Source organism: Pleurodeles waltl, chromosome 5 (genome assembly GCF_031143425.1).
Source record: "Pleurodeles waltl isolate 20211129_DDA chromosome 5, aPleWal1.hap1.20221129, whole genome shotgun sequence".
Classification (NCBI taxonomy): domain Eukaryota; kingdom Metazoa; phylum Chordata; class Amphibia; order Caudata; family Salamandridae; genus Pleurodeles; species Pleurodeles waltl.
The window spans coordinates 851941005-851960259 of NC_090444.1; the positions used below are offsets into that span (position 1 = coordinate 851941005).

General features: G+C 44.8%; 2 protein-coding genes across 6 annotated transcripts in view; one reads left to right on the plus strand and one right to left on the minus strand.

Annotated features, from left to right (window-relative positions):
• The window catches only part of TAF5L (TATA-box binding protein associated factor 5 like), a 522668-nt gene that overhangs the window by 359836 nt on the left and 143577 nt on the right, over nucleotides 1–19255 (minus strand). The gene's annotated exons all lie outside the window — the stretch shown is intronic.
• URB2 (URB2 ribosome biogenesis homolog) overlaps nucleotides 1–19255 on the plus strand; it is a 524601-nt gene that overhangs the window by 22187 nt on the left and 483159 nt on the right. For all 3 annotated transcript variants that reach the window (XM_069234932.1, XM_069234933.1, XM_069234934.1), the window contains one exon: nucleotides 10620–10796. In XM_069234932.1, the coding sequence (XP_069091033.1) occupies nucleotides 10620–10796 (177 nt within the window). The remainder of the gene's footprint in view (nucleotides 1–10619; nucleotides 10797–19255) is intronic.

Here is a 19255-nt window from a genome sequence, read left to right on the forward strand (position 1 = left end):
ATTACAGTCATAAAAAGCCACAGATAGTTCCAAGGAAAAACAAAATATGTGTGTTTAAGCCAACACAGCAGCTTACGTGGACCCCGGGCTGAAGATAAAGAGGACGTGGAGTCTGACACGACATCGTCAGTGTTGTTGAAGCAGCCAGAGGCAGTTCTTGCAAAAGGTGCAACTGTAAACAAAGAAGCAGATGGTGGCTCTCGCCGTGGCACGCTATAAACCACATTTTCAGTAATGTCTGTAGAAAGTACAGCAATCTGATCAAAAGATTCCAAATCATTCGCCGTCTGTGGAACAATCGCAAGATCAGCTTCCACCCTCCCCAAGCTCTGAGAGGAAATGGCGTCGGTGCAAATCACCTGCAGCAGGACTTCTTCCCCAGTAGTGAGAGGGATTCCGGAACTACTGGGTGTCCCTCTTGGTCTGCTGTGCAGAATCGGCCACATGTTGTAACTTGACATTATCAATGGAAACAAAGCGATTTCCTTTGGCCCCGTGCAGCGGTGGTAAAATAACAGTTCTAGTGCCGCTAACCCCTAACACAGGGACAGGCACCTGATAAGAAGGACCAAACTCTTTCTTCACTGCGGCCTTTTCACGCACAAGATCCCCAATCCTGGGTATCCAACCAGTAGGCGTTACTGGCTCATCCTTAATTCCTGTGGAGGCAGCACTTGCAGAAGAGTTATCTTCACGGAATTGTTGTAAATCCTGCAAAACAGTGACACGATCATTTATGTCAAAGGGCGTATCTGCAGTCTCCACACCAGGACCATCTAGATCAGGAACATACATTTGTGTTCCAAACAGGCACTCGTATGAAGTACGACCCCCCAGGGACCTTCTAGGCAAGTTATTAAGTGCTCTCTGTACTCCATACAGGTGGGCTAGCCAACTATGACCCGTACCTATAACTCTGGCCATTAAGGATTGCTTTAAATCACGATTTAAACGCTCCACAACAGAATTTCCCTCGGGATGAAATGGAGACGAGAACTGGAGCTGGACCCCCAACAAAGCCATGGTATCCCTGAATGCCTTAGAGGCAAAAGCAGGGCCCTAAACCGAATGAAAGGCCGCAACTGCAAATGTATCGACAAAGATGCGCAAATCTTTAATAACAGTTCGGGCGTCAGCCGAGCGCTGTGGCCAGACCCACACAAATCTGGAGCACGAATCTACAGCAACCAATATATATTTGTATGCACTATCAGGCGTTAGCGGACCACAATGATCCAAGTACACACACCGTAAAGGTTTATTTGAAATCAGAAGGGGCGTCTGCTGCGGGCGTCTAGCCGTGGAAACCTTAATTTGTTGACAGACGTCACAACAAAGGACATACTGCTTCGTCTCTTTATAGAGACCAGGCCACCAGTAACGAGCTTGTAAGAGTGAAATGGTGGCAGCCACGCCGGCATGTGCAGATGCCGCCCCCTCATGTGCTGCAGTAATTAATCGAGGTCGCTCAACTCTATTGGGCACTTCACGTACACCAACGCCAGGGATTTTAACGACAGCGTTTAGCATAGCACCCATACAGTAACTATATTTAGAAGGGAATCCTTTAGGAAATGGCGTGCCATCAGCCGTAGCTCTTATGGCAGCCAAAATCTCTGTGTCTGGTTTGGAACTCGAACGAGTCACTGCGGCCACAGTGGCGACCGCCACTGCCGATTTCGCGGCTTCATCAGCCAAAGGATTTCCAGCAACGTGTATTCCAACGCGCTGGTGTCCAAGTGTATGTACAACATGGACTTTAGGAAGTGTTTCTTTTAGATTCGCAACCTTCCCCCACAGCAATTTGTGTTTAATGGTGTTGCCTTTGGAATCTCTGAACCCATTCAACCTCCAGTAGTGCAAATATTCATTGAAAGACTGAACACAGTAGTAGGAGTCACAGACCAGCAAGGTAAGTTTCGCCGGATCCGCGTGTTCTAAGGCTAACACTAGAGCCTTGAGCTCAGCCAACTGTGCCGTACAGTCTCCCAAGGTCTGTGTATAAGTATGTTGGGGGCAGAACACTTCCCCCTCCATAGTGCCGCTCACCACCGCACATGCAGCAGAATACTGTTGTTTAGTCCCAACCGCTGGCTGCGCAGAGCCATCTGTATACATGACCACTTGATACTGGTCAATAGGCAACGTGCCAGCGGGAACTGGGTATTCCATTTCATATTGAAGAAATTCTTGAGTCTGCAGTTTAGGGTCAAATATGTAATCTACATCAGTGGCTGTCAAAGACGTTGCCCATTGTATCCATCCCGGGTGTAAAGCTTTCGAATTAGGAACACTCGCTTTCGTAACAGCCTCTAAGGCTGGAACTGGGGAAACAACAATGATGCGTTGGCCCTGGGCAAGAGGTCTTTCTTTAATCACAGCCATCTGTACAGCAGTGAGTTTTTTTCTCAGTTTGTGCAAATCGTTGTTCTGCAGCAGAATACAAGTGCGACTTGTATGCTATCGGGACTGTCTCACCCTCATTAAAGGTGACATATGTAAACCCAATGGCACCAGGTATTACCCTGATGACCAGATGCGTTTTATTGTCCCGAGTGTGTAAATGTTTAACTGCTAAGAGATCAGTTTGTAGATCTCGAAGAATATGTGTACGCTCAATCATCCAAAATATACTCGAAAAATTTTGGGCTAATCAACTCGTATAAGGGTTTTATACGTGTAGCATAATCAGGAATGTAAGTTCTGCCAAAATTCAGAAACCCCAATAATGACTGGAGCTTCTGAACCGTATTAGGAGGCTGCAATTGAGCACATTTCTCCAAAAAATGTGGCGCTAAGCTCTTGCCCTCATTCGACAACTCATATCCCAGGAAAATGACGCTGAGGAAGGCAATCTTCGATTGCTTAAAATTAAACTTATAGCCAATTTCAGCAAACTCCACAACAATGCGTGCTACACGCCTTAGATGTTGCAGTATCTCATCGTCCGTCAAATATATGTCATCAACATATGATAACGCTTCAGGGTCCAACTCGTGCAGAATTTCAGTTACACGAGCCGAAAATAGTCCTGGGCTATTCTGATACCCCTGAGGCAGACGACAAAACTTTTTTTGAGAGCCAAACGCACTGAAACTGGTATAGGCCCGACTTTCGGGCGCTATATTTTGGCAGAAGAATCCATTCGAGATATCTAATGTTGTTTTGTAGTTTTTACGTACAATATTATTCATAAGCGCTGCGCTGTGTGAATTCTGTATTGCATATGTGCGTGTATGTCCATTTAAATGTCTGTAATCCACCACTATCCTATATAAATGGTGCGGTTTAGCAACCGGAAATAAGGGATTATTCATCGGCGAGACACAGGGTTCAATTACTCCCTGGTACTCCAATTGTGTAAGAATTTTCCTTACTGATGCCCTTGCCTCAAATTTTATAGGATACTGCGGCTGCGGCTGAAGTTCGCCTTTTATCGGTATTACATGATAAGGTGATTGTCTATCCCACCCCACATGATTTCTATATAGGGCTGGGGCCTGTGCCAGAGCCCATGATTTACTATAGGACTCCGCTAGTTCACCCGGAACAAGTGGTGAGAATGAAGGTGTACTAACCTCCTCCCCAACTGGACAGTCGCGAACAAAGTCAGGTGGCCAATCCTGTTCAGCCAGCAGAACGTCATACAATTTGACCACACAGTCCCAAAAGATGGCGTTTACAGTGCGTTCAATGTCCCCTTCTAATTTTAAAGTTACTGTATATACTCTATCGGGATCAGAGACACGCATATCTGCTGTTTCGACTTGTATGAAGTCATCAGTTGCTTTCACCTCCAGGTGCTCTAGAAGACTCCGGCGAACTATTGTGACCTCTGCCGCGCTGTCTAACAGTGCTAACGCCCATGTCTTGTTCTTCAAGAGAACTCTCTTCTTGAGTGGCATGTCTAACTGAGACCGCTGCCACTTTCTTTTTCTTAAATTGCTGCTTTTGTTGGATCGGATTCTCTTCTTGTTTGACAGAAACCTCAGTTGAGCGTTGTGACTCCTGTCTCGGTTTCACGTACTTAGTTCTCCGCTCTGACCGCCCACCTCTCTCACTTCTCTTGTCCGAGGAGTCCTGAAAGGAACGAGATTGGCGTGTATCAGTATATTGATATCTGTCAGGCGTTTTCAAATTATCCCTATTCCTGAGATTATACCTATTCTGCGGGGTCTCCGGTTGCGGAGACTGTCCCCTATCTTTCTTAGGTGTCTGTTGTTTTTTTCTCCCAGCGCTTTTTAGTACCCTCAGGCTGCTGTTGTTTAGCATTATCCTTACTATTTTTACCCTGTAATTGGGGTTTTTGCGGTCTAGCCCCAAGGCTATCACGACCGATACTGGAATATGTTTCTGCTATTATTCTCGGCAGTTCCCGCTCCTGATTAAGTTGCAGAACGTCTCGAAGACGCATACGCACGGCCAGCGCCACTGCCTCTCCCTTGAGATTACTAAAAATAATAGAAGAAACTGCGGCAAAATTGCCCATCAGCTGCATCCCTAAATCTAAGGCTGGGGCAGCCCCATATTCATCCTGAATTTGTTTAAGCAGTACCGGTAGATTAGCCAATGTTGGTGTACCGTGTGCTGTAGTGTAGAGCGCGGCAAACACCGTGCCCCAGGTATTACAATGGTCCACAGGAGGAACCATTCCATACGGCAAACACATCGTCAATATTCTATGTTTATCATGAGGTCCCGTATGGGGAAATACTGCTTCCAGCGTATTAATCTTTTGCACCAGCCAAAATGGAGTTTCCTCACGTTTAGCCGGTGCTTTACCCATAACAGAGTGTACAGTGGCCGGATTAATACCTGGAACCACTGCCTGTGGGTGCGCCGGAGCAGCACGCGCTGCATTAGTATTTAAAGTCTGCATTACAAACTGAACCAGTCTTCTGTATGTAGTAGCTAAGTCTATATATAAACGACGAACGTCAGCCACTGCCAAGTTAGCAACCGCAGGATATGGTGTGTATGTAGCCAATAAAGGCCAGGTCGGACCATCATTACTCAGTGGACCTAACCTAACTTGTGCTACTGTGTGTGGGAGGGCGCCATCAAGCCAATTATGGTGTTCTTGATAAGATAAAGGCATCTCTAAGTATGCATAAGCCCTGTACTGTTCAGGGACATTCGCAACAGTGTAGTCGTGAAAAGTGTTTGTACCCCCATCAACTGCTGGAAATACGACCCAAGAATAAAAAAGTTCTGTTCTATAGGCTGCATGGGCGTCCACCACAAAAGTGACCGGACCCCCCTGGATCGTCAGACCATGTGCTATCAGATGTCCTGTGAGCGGTTGGCGCATATTAAGCGCTATATTCACTACTTGAGGATTCGCCATAATAAAAAATAGCACCAGGGCAGAGAAGGCACACCAATAACGGGGTTTTCCTTTCAAAGTTCAAGATTGAACAACCGACCACTAAGTAATAGGATGCACCTATCCCGTGGTGCATCAGCCCCACGGACGTCTCCGCTTACGGAACCGAGGAGTCAATATATATATATGAGACCGAGAGAGTCAGCCGGACCCAAAAATTAGAGCCAGACCAATTGTTGGCGGCGCCATGTCTTGTGGGCTCTCATTATACTAAATGAGACTACTGGATTTCTAGGCAGCAGGATCGTTCAAGGTGTAGGGGACTGAGTCGGACCCACTTGGAAGGACCTCTGTCACCCTAAACCCAGTTTTGCTCCGGCTAACTAGCAGTGCCTCATTTCTCCAAAAGGGAAGAGATGATTGGTCAGCCGACCACATGACATCTTTGGAACTTCTCAGGGAAGTCGTGGTCACTCAGATCCAAACCAACTCTCTCATTTACAATATGATCTCATATACAAATGACAAAGGCAGTGTAAGTTTTATATAATGTTTTAATAAAACGACTGCATTTTAGATATTAAGGCGTGAGCCACAATAACCAGAACCATACAACACAGTAGGATTGAAATAGTCACGAGGAGAGTGAAACATAAGAATAACGCTATCATGGTGTTTAACAATTTCTACTCTCTCTCAGCTAGTTCTATTTCGAGCACAGCATGTTAAGCTTTTAACTTGCCTTTCGGAATCCCTGGGAAGACACAAACCCTCATACCTGAGCAAAGGCCTGTGATCTTGTTCAGCATCTGCAACGAGGCAGTCAGCGTCTAGTTCTGGTTCCCTGGTCGGAATCTCCCTCTTGCATGTATTGGGACAAGGAAGTGTTTTTATAACTAACATGTCAGCGTGATCACAAAATGTCCCTACGCAGGAATGCCACAGACTAAACTCCTACCACGTCTATCGGCAATGTACCAGACTGTATCCTTGACTGAAGCACAGAGTGAACAGGAATGTTATTGAGAACTCCAGTGCTGAATTTGGCTATACAGTGTGATATAAAAAATAAAACAAGACCGTAGAACTGGTTATTTAAAAAATAACAGTACGAAGCCGAATAAAAGCATTTAGAGCAAAGTGCACAGAGGCTCTAAGCTGCGAGCAAAGGAGTAAAATACATCCAGGGCAAAATGCACAAAGGCCTAAAGCCTGAAGCTAATGCGCAAAGGATACGTAAAACTGACCACACTACAGTGTTGCCCCTAAACCTATATTCTCCCATTGCATTCTATAGCATTTCCTCTTGTTTGCACTATCCTATGTCTAATTACTTGCCTTATTTTGGTGTCTGGTGTATATATTGTGTACAATACTTAACTCCAGAAGGAGTATTGCCTCTATGGTATTTTTGGCATTGTGTCACTAAAATAAACTACCTTTATTTTTGTTACCACAGAGTATTGTCTTTACTTGTGTATAAGTACTGAGTAACTATAGTGGTATTGGAGGAGCTTTGCATGTCTCCTAGTTCAGCCTAAGCTCCTCTGGTACAGCTACCTCTATCAGCCTAAGCTGCTAGAACACTACGTCTTCACTAATAAGGGATAGTTTGACCTGGTATAAGGTGTAAGTACCCATTACAAACCAGGCCATCTTCCTACAACCTCCAGTCGTCTTTCGTGTGCTCTTTCGTTCAGCTTGGTGTCAAAGGGGTCCCACACAACTTTATTTTAAAGTATGTGTCTCACTCAGCCAGGGGCCAGTTGGTTTAGGTATACGCTAGTTATGGCTTCCTCTGTCTTCTCTGTGTAGTTTTCAGTGTCTGCCTTACTTCTTGTTGCTATCAGGCTATTCTTATCACCTCTCTGCTCTGTATTCTTTTCCCAGTTGGATCGTAACTAAAGAAGTTATTTTACTCCCTTACAGTGAAACTCTTGAATTGCATCTCTTCAGCTTGTGCATGCTCTTAAATGCTAGATTGCTTGGTTTTATTTTGCGTTTGCTGTTCTCTTTAGTCCTTCTAGTTGCATTTTGCTTATGTTTGTTCGGCCTTAGTGCGCACTGTCTGTGAACTTCCCCACACCCCGTTCCTCCAAATAAATTTGTTTGATAAATATTTTACTTCAATTCGGTATGTGTAGGAGGCTGGCCTGGCTTGTAGTGGGTAGCAAGGGGTACTTACACACTGTGCCAGGTCCAGTTATCCCTTATTAGTGTAGAAGAGGTGTTTCTAGCAGCTTAGGCTGATAGAAGTTAGCTATAGTAGAGCAGCTTAGGCTGAACTAGGAGACATGCAAAGCTCCTACTATATCACTGGTGTCATATGCACAATATCATAAGAAAACACAATACACAGATATACTAAAAATAAAGGTACTTTATTTTTATGACAATATGCCAAAAGTATCTCAGTGAGTACCCTCAGTATGAGGATGCCAAATATACACAAGATATATGTACACAATACCAAAAATATGCAGTAATAGCAAAAGGAAGTAATGCAAGCAGTGTAAAGTTACAATCGATTGCAATAGGAGCACATAGGTATTAGGGCAACACAAACCATATACTCCAAAAGTGGAATGCGCACCACGAATGGACCCCAAACCTATGTGAGCTTGTAGAGGGTCGCTGGGACTGTAAGAAAACGGTGAGGGTTAGAAAAATAGCCCACCCCAAGACCCTGTAAGGTAGGTGTAAAGTGCACCTACAACCCCCAGAGAGCACAGAAGTCGTGATAGGGGAATTCTGCAAGGAAGACCAACACCAGCAAAGCAACCAAAGTGGATTTCCGGACGAGAGTACCTGTGGAACAAGGGGACCAAGTCCATGAGTCGCAACAAAGTTGAGATTGGGCAGATGCCCAGGAAATGCCAGCTGAGGGTGCAAGGAAGCTGCCACCGGATGGAAGAAGCTTTGTGTTCTGCAAGAACGAAGAGGATTAGGAACTTCCCCTTTGGAGGATGGATGTCCCACGTCGTGAAGAAGCTTGCAGAGGTGTTCCCACGCAGAAAGACCGCAAACAAGCCTTGCTAGCTGCAAGGGTTGTGGTTAGGGTTTTTGGATGCTGCTGTGGCCCAGGAGGGACCAGGATGTCGCCACTTGGATGAGGAGACAGAGGGGGCCCCCAGCAAGTCAGGGAGCCCTCACAGAAGCAGGCAGCACCTGCAGAAGTACCGGATCAGGCACTTGGAAGAGGAGTGAACCGGAGTCAACCCGAAGTCAGAAAAGGGAGTCCCACGACGCTGGAGGACAACTCAGAAGGTTGTGCACTGCAGGTTAGAGTGTCGGGGACCCAGGCTTGGCTGTGCACGAAGGAAATCCTGGCAGAGTGCACAGGAGCTGGAGCAGGTGCAAATCACGCGGTACCCAGCAATGCAGTCTAGCGGGGGGAGGCAAGAACTTTACTCCACCAAACTTGGACTGAAGAGTCACTGGACTGTGGGAGTCACTTGGACAGAGTTGCTGAGTTCCAGGGACCACGCTCGTCGTGCTGAGAGGGGACCCAGAGGACCGGTGATGCAGTCTTTTGTTGCCTGCGGTTGCAGGGGGAAGATTCCGTCGACCGACGGGAGATTTCTTCAGAGCTCCTGGTGCAAAAAGGAGGCAGGCTACCCCCAGAGCATGCACCACCAGGAAACAGGCGAGAAAGTAGGCAGGATGAAGCGATACAAGGTTGCAGTAGTCGTCTTTGCTACTTTGTTGCGGTTTTGCAGGCGTCCTGAGCAGTCAGCGGTCGATCCTTTGGCAGAAGGTGAAGAGGGAGATGCAGAGATGGGGGTCTCAAAACTTGTGGCCCTTATTTATGGCACAAACAAGTGTCCACTTTAGGTAGCACAAGCAGTGGAACCAGGGCAGAGTTGGCTGCTGTGGCCCAAGGATGTTGAGTGCCACCCCCTATGACAGAGGTCTCCAAACTTTTTAATGCTGCGCCCCCCCAGTTGAAAAATAAAAATCACTGGGCTCCCCTTCAGAATGTTTCACAAATATTTTATAAAGATGGTAATGTTTAAATATGTCTAGATATATTTAAACATTGCATATAAGAACTGTTGCCATTTTAAAAATGCAATAACCTGTTTCTGCTTAAAACAAAACACTGTTATCTGTGAAATGCTTCTTTTGGCCAGAGCCTGGCACCCCCCAACCCCCTCCCCCCCCGGGCCTAGCCGGCAGTGCGCACTCAGCGTGAGGAGGCTGACCCCACATTCAGGGCCTTCCTCAGTCCCAGCAGCTACGCCGCCAGGCCAAACCCTGCAGTCCCAGTGCTTCCTTCCTGCCGAGGGCTAGTTTCGATCAGTCCTGGGGCCCACATTCTGCCCCAAGGACCAGCCCACTCACACCAGCTCACTTCCTCTAAATCTGGCGAGGGTCCAGCAATGTCTGAAGAAATGCTACTGTGCCTGGCACCACACTTGGTACCATGGCAGCGCCTGTTTGACTCAATGTCTCCTGGGCTCTCCACCTTCAGCACCAAGTAGTAAGTGTGGGCTGCCTCTGCACTGCACCTGCCGGCCTCCACAAAGAAAGGGGCGCTCCTCAGATGTCGCAATACACAGGTAAACTCAAAGCACCACGGCCATGGGCAGTTGATGTGGATGCAATGTGGTCAAGGATGTCATCAGACATTTAGGCCGCCACCTGGAGCATGTTCAGGATTCGGCCGCCATGTTCGCCAGCGAGGCCACGCCCAACAGCCCCCACCCCATAACAGGCAAATGCTTCGGCATATATTAATAACTACTCCATCCTTAGCAAAGAGAATTCTATTGTGTAATGGGAAATCACCTTACTGTTTAAAAAATGGATACATGATCAATTGACGTGGTAGCGTGACACAGTTGAAAATCTTATTTAAAGGACACAAGTAAAACATCTCTCAAAGTCCTTGTGTTTTCATTCTGTAAGCTAATAGTGTCTTGGTGCATGTGAGATGATGCAGGGAAGCAGTTAGACTACTTTTTAGTGTGGTAAAATATAAGCATATTTGATCCCACTTATCGTACATTATTTTGGGCTCCCTGCAATACCCGGAGGTAATAGAGATGACTTTTAAGTACCATGGGTTGCCAATTGAAGTTTGTGTTGCAGTAAAACGATACTTGCAGTGCATTTAATTACATTGAGAGGCAGTGCATATTACTGCATTTGAACTGTGGCTTAAATATTTAAACCTTTGTTCTCATTTTCTAATATATAATCAATAGCACTTTTTCTTTCAGTTTGAAATGTATTATGTATATATTTTTAATAATGATAAAGCAAACCATTTGTGATCTTTATGTCCTAGGTGCTACTTGATTGGGTAAGCCATGCACTGACTGGAAATAACTCAAAAAAATTGGATCTAGACGATGGTGTTGTGGAAAAGCTTTGGGCCTATTTTGACAGTATTGTTAATAGCAGGAAGCTGAAGCAACTTTTGAAGGAAGGAAAGACAATAAACCTCCGGTTTGCCATTGCACAGGTAGCTGTTATTTTTACCTCCTGTAAGTTTAATTGCGTTAAAAGCTGATCACCTGTAGCTATCAATCTGCCAAACTGGGCCTAACATTTGTGATTGTTGAACACCTGAGATGTCTGCCTTTGTTTATGTTGTAATGCCACAGGAGTTTTGCTTCTAGTCATACAAGAGAAAAAAATACAGTTTCGCGTTAACAATTTATAAACTCACTACTTTTGCTTGTGCCTTTATCATACATTATTCCTGTGAAGGTCTGCCGATGACTGCCTGGTACTTCAACTCATTTCTGTGGAAATGCACCTTTACTACTTTTTATTTAATTGGTTCTGAAATCTTTTTTTATAGCGCTCTCGAAAAATTGCTAGAAAGTTGGAAAACTTGAGTTGTGTGCAGGGGTGGCCGGAGGAGCGCCGCCCCAACCCCGGCCAGTAGCAGCAGCTGCAAATTGAAGAATAAAATAATAATAAACAATGCTTATTATTGTTTTATTTTTCAAAGGGCGGGTCCATGGGTTATGACAGGCAGGTAAGGGGAGTGTTGTGCACTCCCCTCAGTGTGCATGTGTGTTTGGTCTGCCGTCTCAGGACAGTCAAACACACCTGCACACAGAGCTCTCTCTAACCCGACCTGTGTTGCCGGGTTGGAGGCGGCATACACACGCTCCAAGTCTACCTGGGAGTGCAAAGCCAGGGTGCTCAGGCCAATCCTTACACTGTTGTTATGCTGGCAGCAGCATGAGAGCAGCATTAGGATTGACCGCAGGGCAGGCAGTCTGTGCCTGCAGTGAGTGGAGCCAGAAGAGTGGTACAGCGGCAGTAATGCAGCGGTTCAGGTTCATTTTTATTTTAATTGCTAATTTTCTTGTGTTTGTTTTGTGCCCCACCGCTTTGCCCCAACAGGAGCCACCCCTGGTCATATGATGATTCAATAAAGTAATTACAAATAATGGTCGTAGAAAATCGAGGAGAAATGAAAAAGTTAACTAATATACATAATAGATTAAGCAAAATATCAAACTTGGGCCTGCAAAAACTATCGATACACAGCTGTGTGGGGTGATTAGCAAAAGTATTTACTTGGAGGTGAACTCCTGTAGTAAGTACCACTTTACATACTCAAAGTGTGAATCGGGCCTGAACTATCCAATTTCCTGTTAGTACTAACTGTATGTGAACATTTCCTAATGTTTCTTTTTTCGCTTGTAGACTTCGTGAATTAGAATTATCCTCTTAGCTTTTGGGCCTTTTCCCCCCCAGTGCTGAGCCCTTTTTTGGCTATTTGGGGTAGTTCGCTTTTAGGCCTTCATAATCTTTTGTCCACGTAAGCTATCCACAATTTGCGTCCTTTTTTTTCCAGCATCCTAGGGATTCTTAAGGTACCCAGAGTTTTTGGGTTCCCCTGGAGGAGACCAAGAAATTATCCAAAATACAGCTAAAATGTTGTTTTTGTTTAAAAAAAAAAAAAATGGGAAAAAAGGGCTGCCGAAGAAGGCTTGTGTTTTTTTTTCCCTGAAAATGGCATCAACAGAGGGTTTGCGGTGCTAAAATCACCATCTTCCCATCTTTCAGGAACAGGCAGACTTGAATCAGAAACCACATTTTCAACACAATTTTGGCATTTTACTGGTACATACCCCATTTTCACTATTTTTGGTGCTTTCAGCCTCCTTCCAGTTAGTGACAGGAATGGGTGTGAAACCAATACTGGATCCTGGAAAGCTAAGCATTTCTGAAAAGTAGACCACATTCTGAATTCGGCAAGGGGTCATTTGTATAGATCCTACAAGGTTTTCCAACAGAAAATAACATCTGAAATTAAAAAATATTGAAAGTGAGCTGAAAAAAACAGCCATATTTCTCCACATTTTTTAAGGCAATATACCATTACGTGTGCTGAACTCTTCTGGTTGCAGGGATATATAGGGCTTGTAGGTTCATCACGATCCCTAGGTACCCAGAGCCAATAAATGAGCTGCACCTTGCAATGGGTTTTCATTCTATACCGGGAATACAGCAATTCATTTGGTGAAATATAAAGAGTGAAAAATAGGTATCAAGGAAACCTTTGTATTTCCAAAATGGGCATAAGATAAGGTGTTGAGAAGCAGTGGTTATTTGCACATTTCTGAATTCCGAGGTGCCCATACTAGCAAGTGAATTATAGGCCATTTCTCAAATAGATGTCTTTTTGCACACTGTCTTACATTTGGAAAGAAAAAATGTTGAGAAAGACAATGGGCAATAACACTTGTTGTGCTATTCTGTGTTCCCCCAAGTCTCCCGATAATAATGGTACCTCACTTGCGTGGGTAGGCCTAATGCTCGCGACAGGAAAGGCAACATGGACACACAAAATTTTTACATTGAAATCTGACGAGGTTTTTGCAAAGTGCCTAGCTGTAGATTTTTGGCCTCTAGCTCAGCCGGCACCTGGGGAAACCTACCAAATCTGCGCATTTTTTAAAACTAGACATGGGGGATCCAGGATGGGCTGATTTGTGGGGCTCTCACCAGGTTCTGTAACCCAGAGTCCTTTGCAAACCTCAAAATTTGACCAAAAAACACTTTTTCCACACATTTCGGTGACAGAAAGTTCTGGAATCTGAGAGGAGTCACAAATTTCCTTCCACCCAGCGTTCCCCAAAGTCTCCCGATAAAAATGGTACTTCACTTGTGTGGGTAGGCCTAGTGCCTGCGCCTGGAATAGATCACACAATGGTCAATGTTGATCCTTACATCAGGCAACTGTTGACCCTAGGGTGATCCATTCCTGACGCAGGTGCTAGGTACAGGCACTCAAGTGGGGTACTGTTTTTATCAGGACCTGTGAGGAAGCACTGGGTGGTAGGAATTCTGTGGATCCCAGCATATTCCTGTAGTTTGTGTGACATAAATGCAAGAAAAATAGAGTTTTTATTCAACATTTCAGCTTTGCAGGGTATTCTGGTTTAGAAAACTTTGGGGCATCCGCACCTCTATGGACTCCTCCAGATGTCTAGTTTCCAGAAATGTTTGGGTTCAGTATGTTTCCCTATATGGCCGCCGAACATGGGACCAAAAACACAGGTGCCTGCCTTACAAAACCAGTTTGTTTTGTGATAGATAATTTTGATGTCTCCACAATACGATTTTCGTGGTGGAATTTGGGGCTGAACTTAATTGGGGAGCTCCCAAGAGAGCACTCTCTCTCCGTGCTTGCCGCCGCATTCACCTGCTCTCTGGGTTGGGCTAACCCACTATTGCCCCGTTGCACAGACTGTGCTTGCGAAGGGACAGCAGGACTGTCCTCATCACCTCCCTCGTAATTACTGGAAGAGGAGTTATCGAATGGGACTGCTCCGACTGAAAAATCACTCCCAGAGTCTACGCATTGTCCTATCCCTCAGATGCTGTCTCAGTATCTGCTGTCTCTGTCTCTGGTCCTATGTCAGAGCTGTCCTCTATAACCCGAGTGACGGCGTCAGCAGCAGTCATCCATCAAGATGCCATCTCTGCTACTGGCTAAACTGTTGCTCTAAAACACTAGCCTACGTAGACAATCACAAAATTGCTGGTGTGTGTGAGATACGTGCAACAGTAGAGGTCAACTTACCTGCGCTTCTTCCCTCAATCAGCATGTTCTTTCAAAACACTAAAAAAACACCTTTTCACATAGCATTTGTCACAGTCTTTAGCACCTCCTGCGCCCAGTCCAACAACCATTATCGGTGCTCCCACTCCCATGTCCTCCTCCTCGGATTCCCTCATTACCACCCAGCAAAAGTACCCTTCATCTCTCCATAGCCATCCTACACCCCTGCACATACATTTCATTTGTATCATAGCGCAGGTAATGGCTGACTTTACTAATGTACTCAGCTATTTACATAAAATACAGATTTGCTCTTTGATGTAAAACTGTCACTAGACAAAAGTCTGATCCTTTTGTAGCAGAAACCTAATCAAAACACTTACTTTTTTATTGCTGCCTAAAAGCTACAGTTGAAATGCGTCGGTTGAAGGATGTGCATTGCTTTGAAGATGCAAGCTGCAACTGCAAGACAACTGGTGGCGAATATATATATCTATATATCTAGAGAGAGAGAGATCACTTTTGTCAATGCATGTCTGGTTTTCCTGGGGGCCGATTGCAGCCCCCAGGGAAACCACACATGCATTAACAAAAGTGATCTATATATATATATATATATATATATATATATATATATATATATATATATTAATATAGAGAGCGAGAGATGTCTCTCTATATAGATAGATCTATCTATCTACACAGATATATAGATATTATCTATATAGATCTATATTTTTTTTAGTAGTTGTATGGTTTCTTGGGGGCCAAAATGACCCCCAGGGAAACCCTAAAACTACTAAAAAAATAAAATAAAAAAAAGTATTGCCCCCACAGGGGGTCGCCCTGCCCCCTTGTCAATTTCTTTATATCATTATTTTTTTAAATGTAACCCTTGGGGGATTGCGCCCCCCCCAAAGAGGACATCTACCTTTATGTTAAAAAATATGTGGCCCATTTTCTGAGGGGGGCGACACCCCCAAGTGAAATTCCTGGTGTCTAGTGGTGTGCTGTGATCGAGGGCCAGGAAACACGTTGAGGAAGGCCTTGTGTGAAAGGGGAGTCTCTCCCCTTTCACACGAGGCCTTCCCGAACGTCGGGAAGGCCTTTTGGGGCGCTGACTTCACAAAGGGGCAGGAGGGGGGCCGGGGGGAGACATGGAATATCTTCTGTGTCTCCCGGGGTTTGGGAAAAAAAAAAAATCCTCTGGTGCAACCCGAGGATTTTTTCACCCCCTCCCTGGTGTCAGCCACTGTTCATGATCCGCACAAGGGAGGTAGTGTGGGCGTCGACCAGTGGCCGACGCCTGCCCTAAACGGGTTATAGGAGCACTACTTTACATACTCATAACTGCCTTTGCGAAAAGCCCTTCTATGTCCCTCTCTCCTAAGAATGGTGAAAATGTCATTCTCAATTTAATACTGTACATGTTGAGTTTTTACAGTTTCTTAAAGTTGTTGAAAGTTTTATTGAATACTTGCTGCATTACTCAGTACTCTCACACAAAATGTGATGAGTAACTGATTAGATTCTTGCATATCGCAGATATATGAATTATTTTGGCTCCATTAGGAAGCCCTGAAAGAATGTTGTCCTCTGTACCACTGGTGCTTTTGATGCTCCTCTGTTTTGCTTTATCCACAACAGATATATAAAACAACATTTTGAGGTATGTAGTCCAGTACCTCGGTTTCTTAACTTGCCTATTTAATAATTAACCTGTCTGATAGAGACTTCTAGCTTCAGGTTACTTACCTTAGAATAATCCACAGGTGTCAGTGTGGATCCAGAAGCTTTTTTTGTTTTATTTTATTAAGTATTTTTCATGTTACCATCACTTAAAACAACACACAATCATTGCCCATATTTCACATCATGATCACTTTGCCATTTGACAGAATTCTGTTACATTGAAGTTTTTCCAGCATGGATTAGTAGTGGTGTGCATTCATCACAATTTAGAGTTCATAGTTGCCATTAGCTTACCCCATATCTGGTAGGGACAAAAGATATCTGTCATGGGGGCCCAATAGCCTTAGGTCGGGATGACTGAGGGAGTTCTTCAGCACATATCTCCAGTTGGTCCCTGCAGTAAGCTATATCATGATACCATTGCTATATGGTCTGACTTGTTTTCCCTCCCCTCAATTAATGGCAACCCCTTTTTTTGCCAGTAATGAATCAACTGCTACCAACTTGCGATTCACCGGCTGCATGGGTCTAACATATTCTAGGAGGCATACACTAGGTTCACACTGCACATGTTCTGATACAACCTGCGCTAGTGTCTGCATGACCAGTTCCCAGTATTTATATATCTTGTTACACCCCCATGCCAGATGAAGGAAATCTGCCCCTAACGTGCCACATATGTTGCAGGTGTTGAGTTACTGTAATCCATATTTGCACAGTTTTGCGACTGTGTAATATACTTGCAGTAGGAATTTAAAGTGTATAATATGTAGGTTGCCATTTGCAGTCAGCTGTCCCCTAAGTTCACAACATAAATCCCATTTCTCCTGCCTTAGTGAGGTGTTTAGTGTCCGATTCCAATTTTCCAGCACCGTTGTATCAAATCTGCCCCCTCCACTTGTGCTGTGGTGTACATCTTTGTTACTAGCTCTTTATGAGATGTTTGTGTGAGTACCAGTTAAGTTTTGGAGGTTTTAGATGGCTGTGGAAATGTCTGGTAGTGCTCTCTTCAAGCCGATTGTAAGCGTAGGTAGGTGAAATGAATGAGCTGGCGTGTTACAACTGTTTTGCAACAAAGATGTGAATTCAATAAACCAATCCTCCGGAAACAGATCACCCACTGTCCTGAGGCCTGGGACCTTGAGGACACCAGGGCTCTGGGCTCCTGTGTCTTCGATAAATCCGGATGGTAGGCTATTGGCATCTCCGGTTCATATAGTGCCCCTTTAGTCGTCATGGCACCTAATGCTTGCCAGGCCTTAAGTGTGCAATTAATTGTACTAATTTTGCCCTGTGGTACTTTTACCCATTTATAGGACAGCAATGACGTGAGTGATGTGAGGCATGCTGCATTTTGTTCCACTGCTGATTGGGGCATATATTTTTCAGGGTGCACCCAAAGCTGTGCGTGTTGTTCTTGGGTACACATGTCAGGGCATTAAAGCCACCTTGTGCAAATTAGGATGTCAGACGTCGCCAAATGATTCACAATTGTTTCCCAGTCCAGGTGAGGACAAGTAACAGGGATTGTAATTTTCTGAAAAAGGCTTGTGTGAGGGGTGTCAGTATGTTCACAAATAGGTATAGAAATTGAGACAGTATATACATCTTGATTATCCCTATGGGATCTGCCAAGGATAATGGAAGACGTGACCTCCTTAGTGCACTTTCTTCTAATTTAGTTAGTACTCTGCCATAGTTCCAGCGGATCACTAGCTTGGGGTCTCTATGGACCCATATTCCCCAATATTTCACCGGGTCTTCACACCACTGCAAGGCGTACTGTATTAGAAGTCCATCTGTTCTGTTTGTCAGGGGTAATACATAGGACCTATCCCTGTTAATACTGAGCCCTGACTGCCACTCGAATCGTACAAATTCTCTTATAAGTGTAGCTAAGTGGGTCTCAGATTCCCGTACATAGAGTATCATATCATCTGTGTAGAGGGAGATGGCCACCAGCGCTGTCTGAACCTAAGTAATGCTTCTGCATGCCATTGTCTAATTATGCAAGCCAGTCAGCATGCCGTTGTCTAATTATGCAAGCCAGTGGCTCCAAAGCCAGGGCAAATAATATTGGTTTCAGGGAGCACCCCAGACAGGTGCCCTTACACACCATAAATGGGTCAGAGACCACCCCATTGACGTGGATCCTCGCGATCAGCTTTGTGTATAGCAACTGGATCTAATTAAGTATTCTTATAGGGATGTCCATTTACTGCAGTATAGTGAACAGGTAGGGCTTTGAGACAGAGTCAAATGCTTTAGCAGCATCTCAGAGGACTGCAGCAGCCCTCAGGGAGGGGTCTAAATGGCAAAGAAGTGCAAAGAGCATCCATAGGTTGTGAGAGGTGCACCGAGAAGCGATGAAGCCCACCTAATCTTGGTGAACCATGTTGTATAACAGTGGAAGTAAGTGTGCTGCGATGAGTTCAGCTAGAATTTTAGTGTCTGTATTGATAAGTGATAATAGCCTATACGATTCACAGTATTCTGGCTGCTTGTTAGGTTTCAGGAGCATGATTATAAGCGCCTCTTTAAGGCTTGGGGTAAGACACTGTGTCTCGTAGGCTTTCTCGTATAGGTGCAAGAGGTGTGGGCCAACAGGTCTACATATTCCATAAAAAATTCTCCAGGCAAGCCGTCCAGTCCAGGAGATTTGCCATTTGGCAGGCCTCTGGTAGCTTCTTTGATTTCATCAGTTGTGAATGGGTGACTCAGTAATTCCCTCTGGCCAACTGAAAGCCAAGCCAGTGCGATATTTTCTAGATAGTTATTAATATCTGCTAGCTTTGCCATCGCTCTAGGTCCGTATAATGTTGCATGGAATTCTGAGAAGTGCTTAATGATGGACTTAGTGTCACAACACATTTTGACATTTTGTTGAACTATTTGCTCTGTTGGCGTTGGGCCATGGTGAGGCTTGAGTCTATTGGCCAACGTGCTACCTGGTTGACCCCCTCTCCATAAGCATGTGCTATGTGTCTCCTCAATAAAAGACAAACTTTGTCTTCAGCTGTTTCATTATATTTGGTCACTTGTTCCCTGATGTGTACCATTGTACCCTGGGGACAGTGTGGATAAATATTCCTATTCTAGTTCTTGTAGTATTTTTCAATAGTGCTTAATCGGATAATAATATCTTTCAGGATACCTGCTTGTGTCCCAATGCAAACCCCCCCTTATAGTGGTTTTGAATG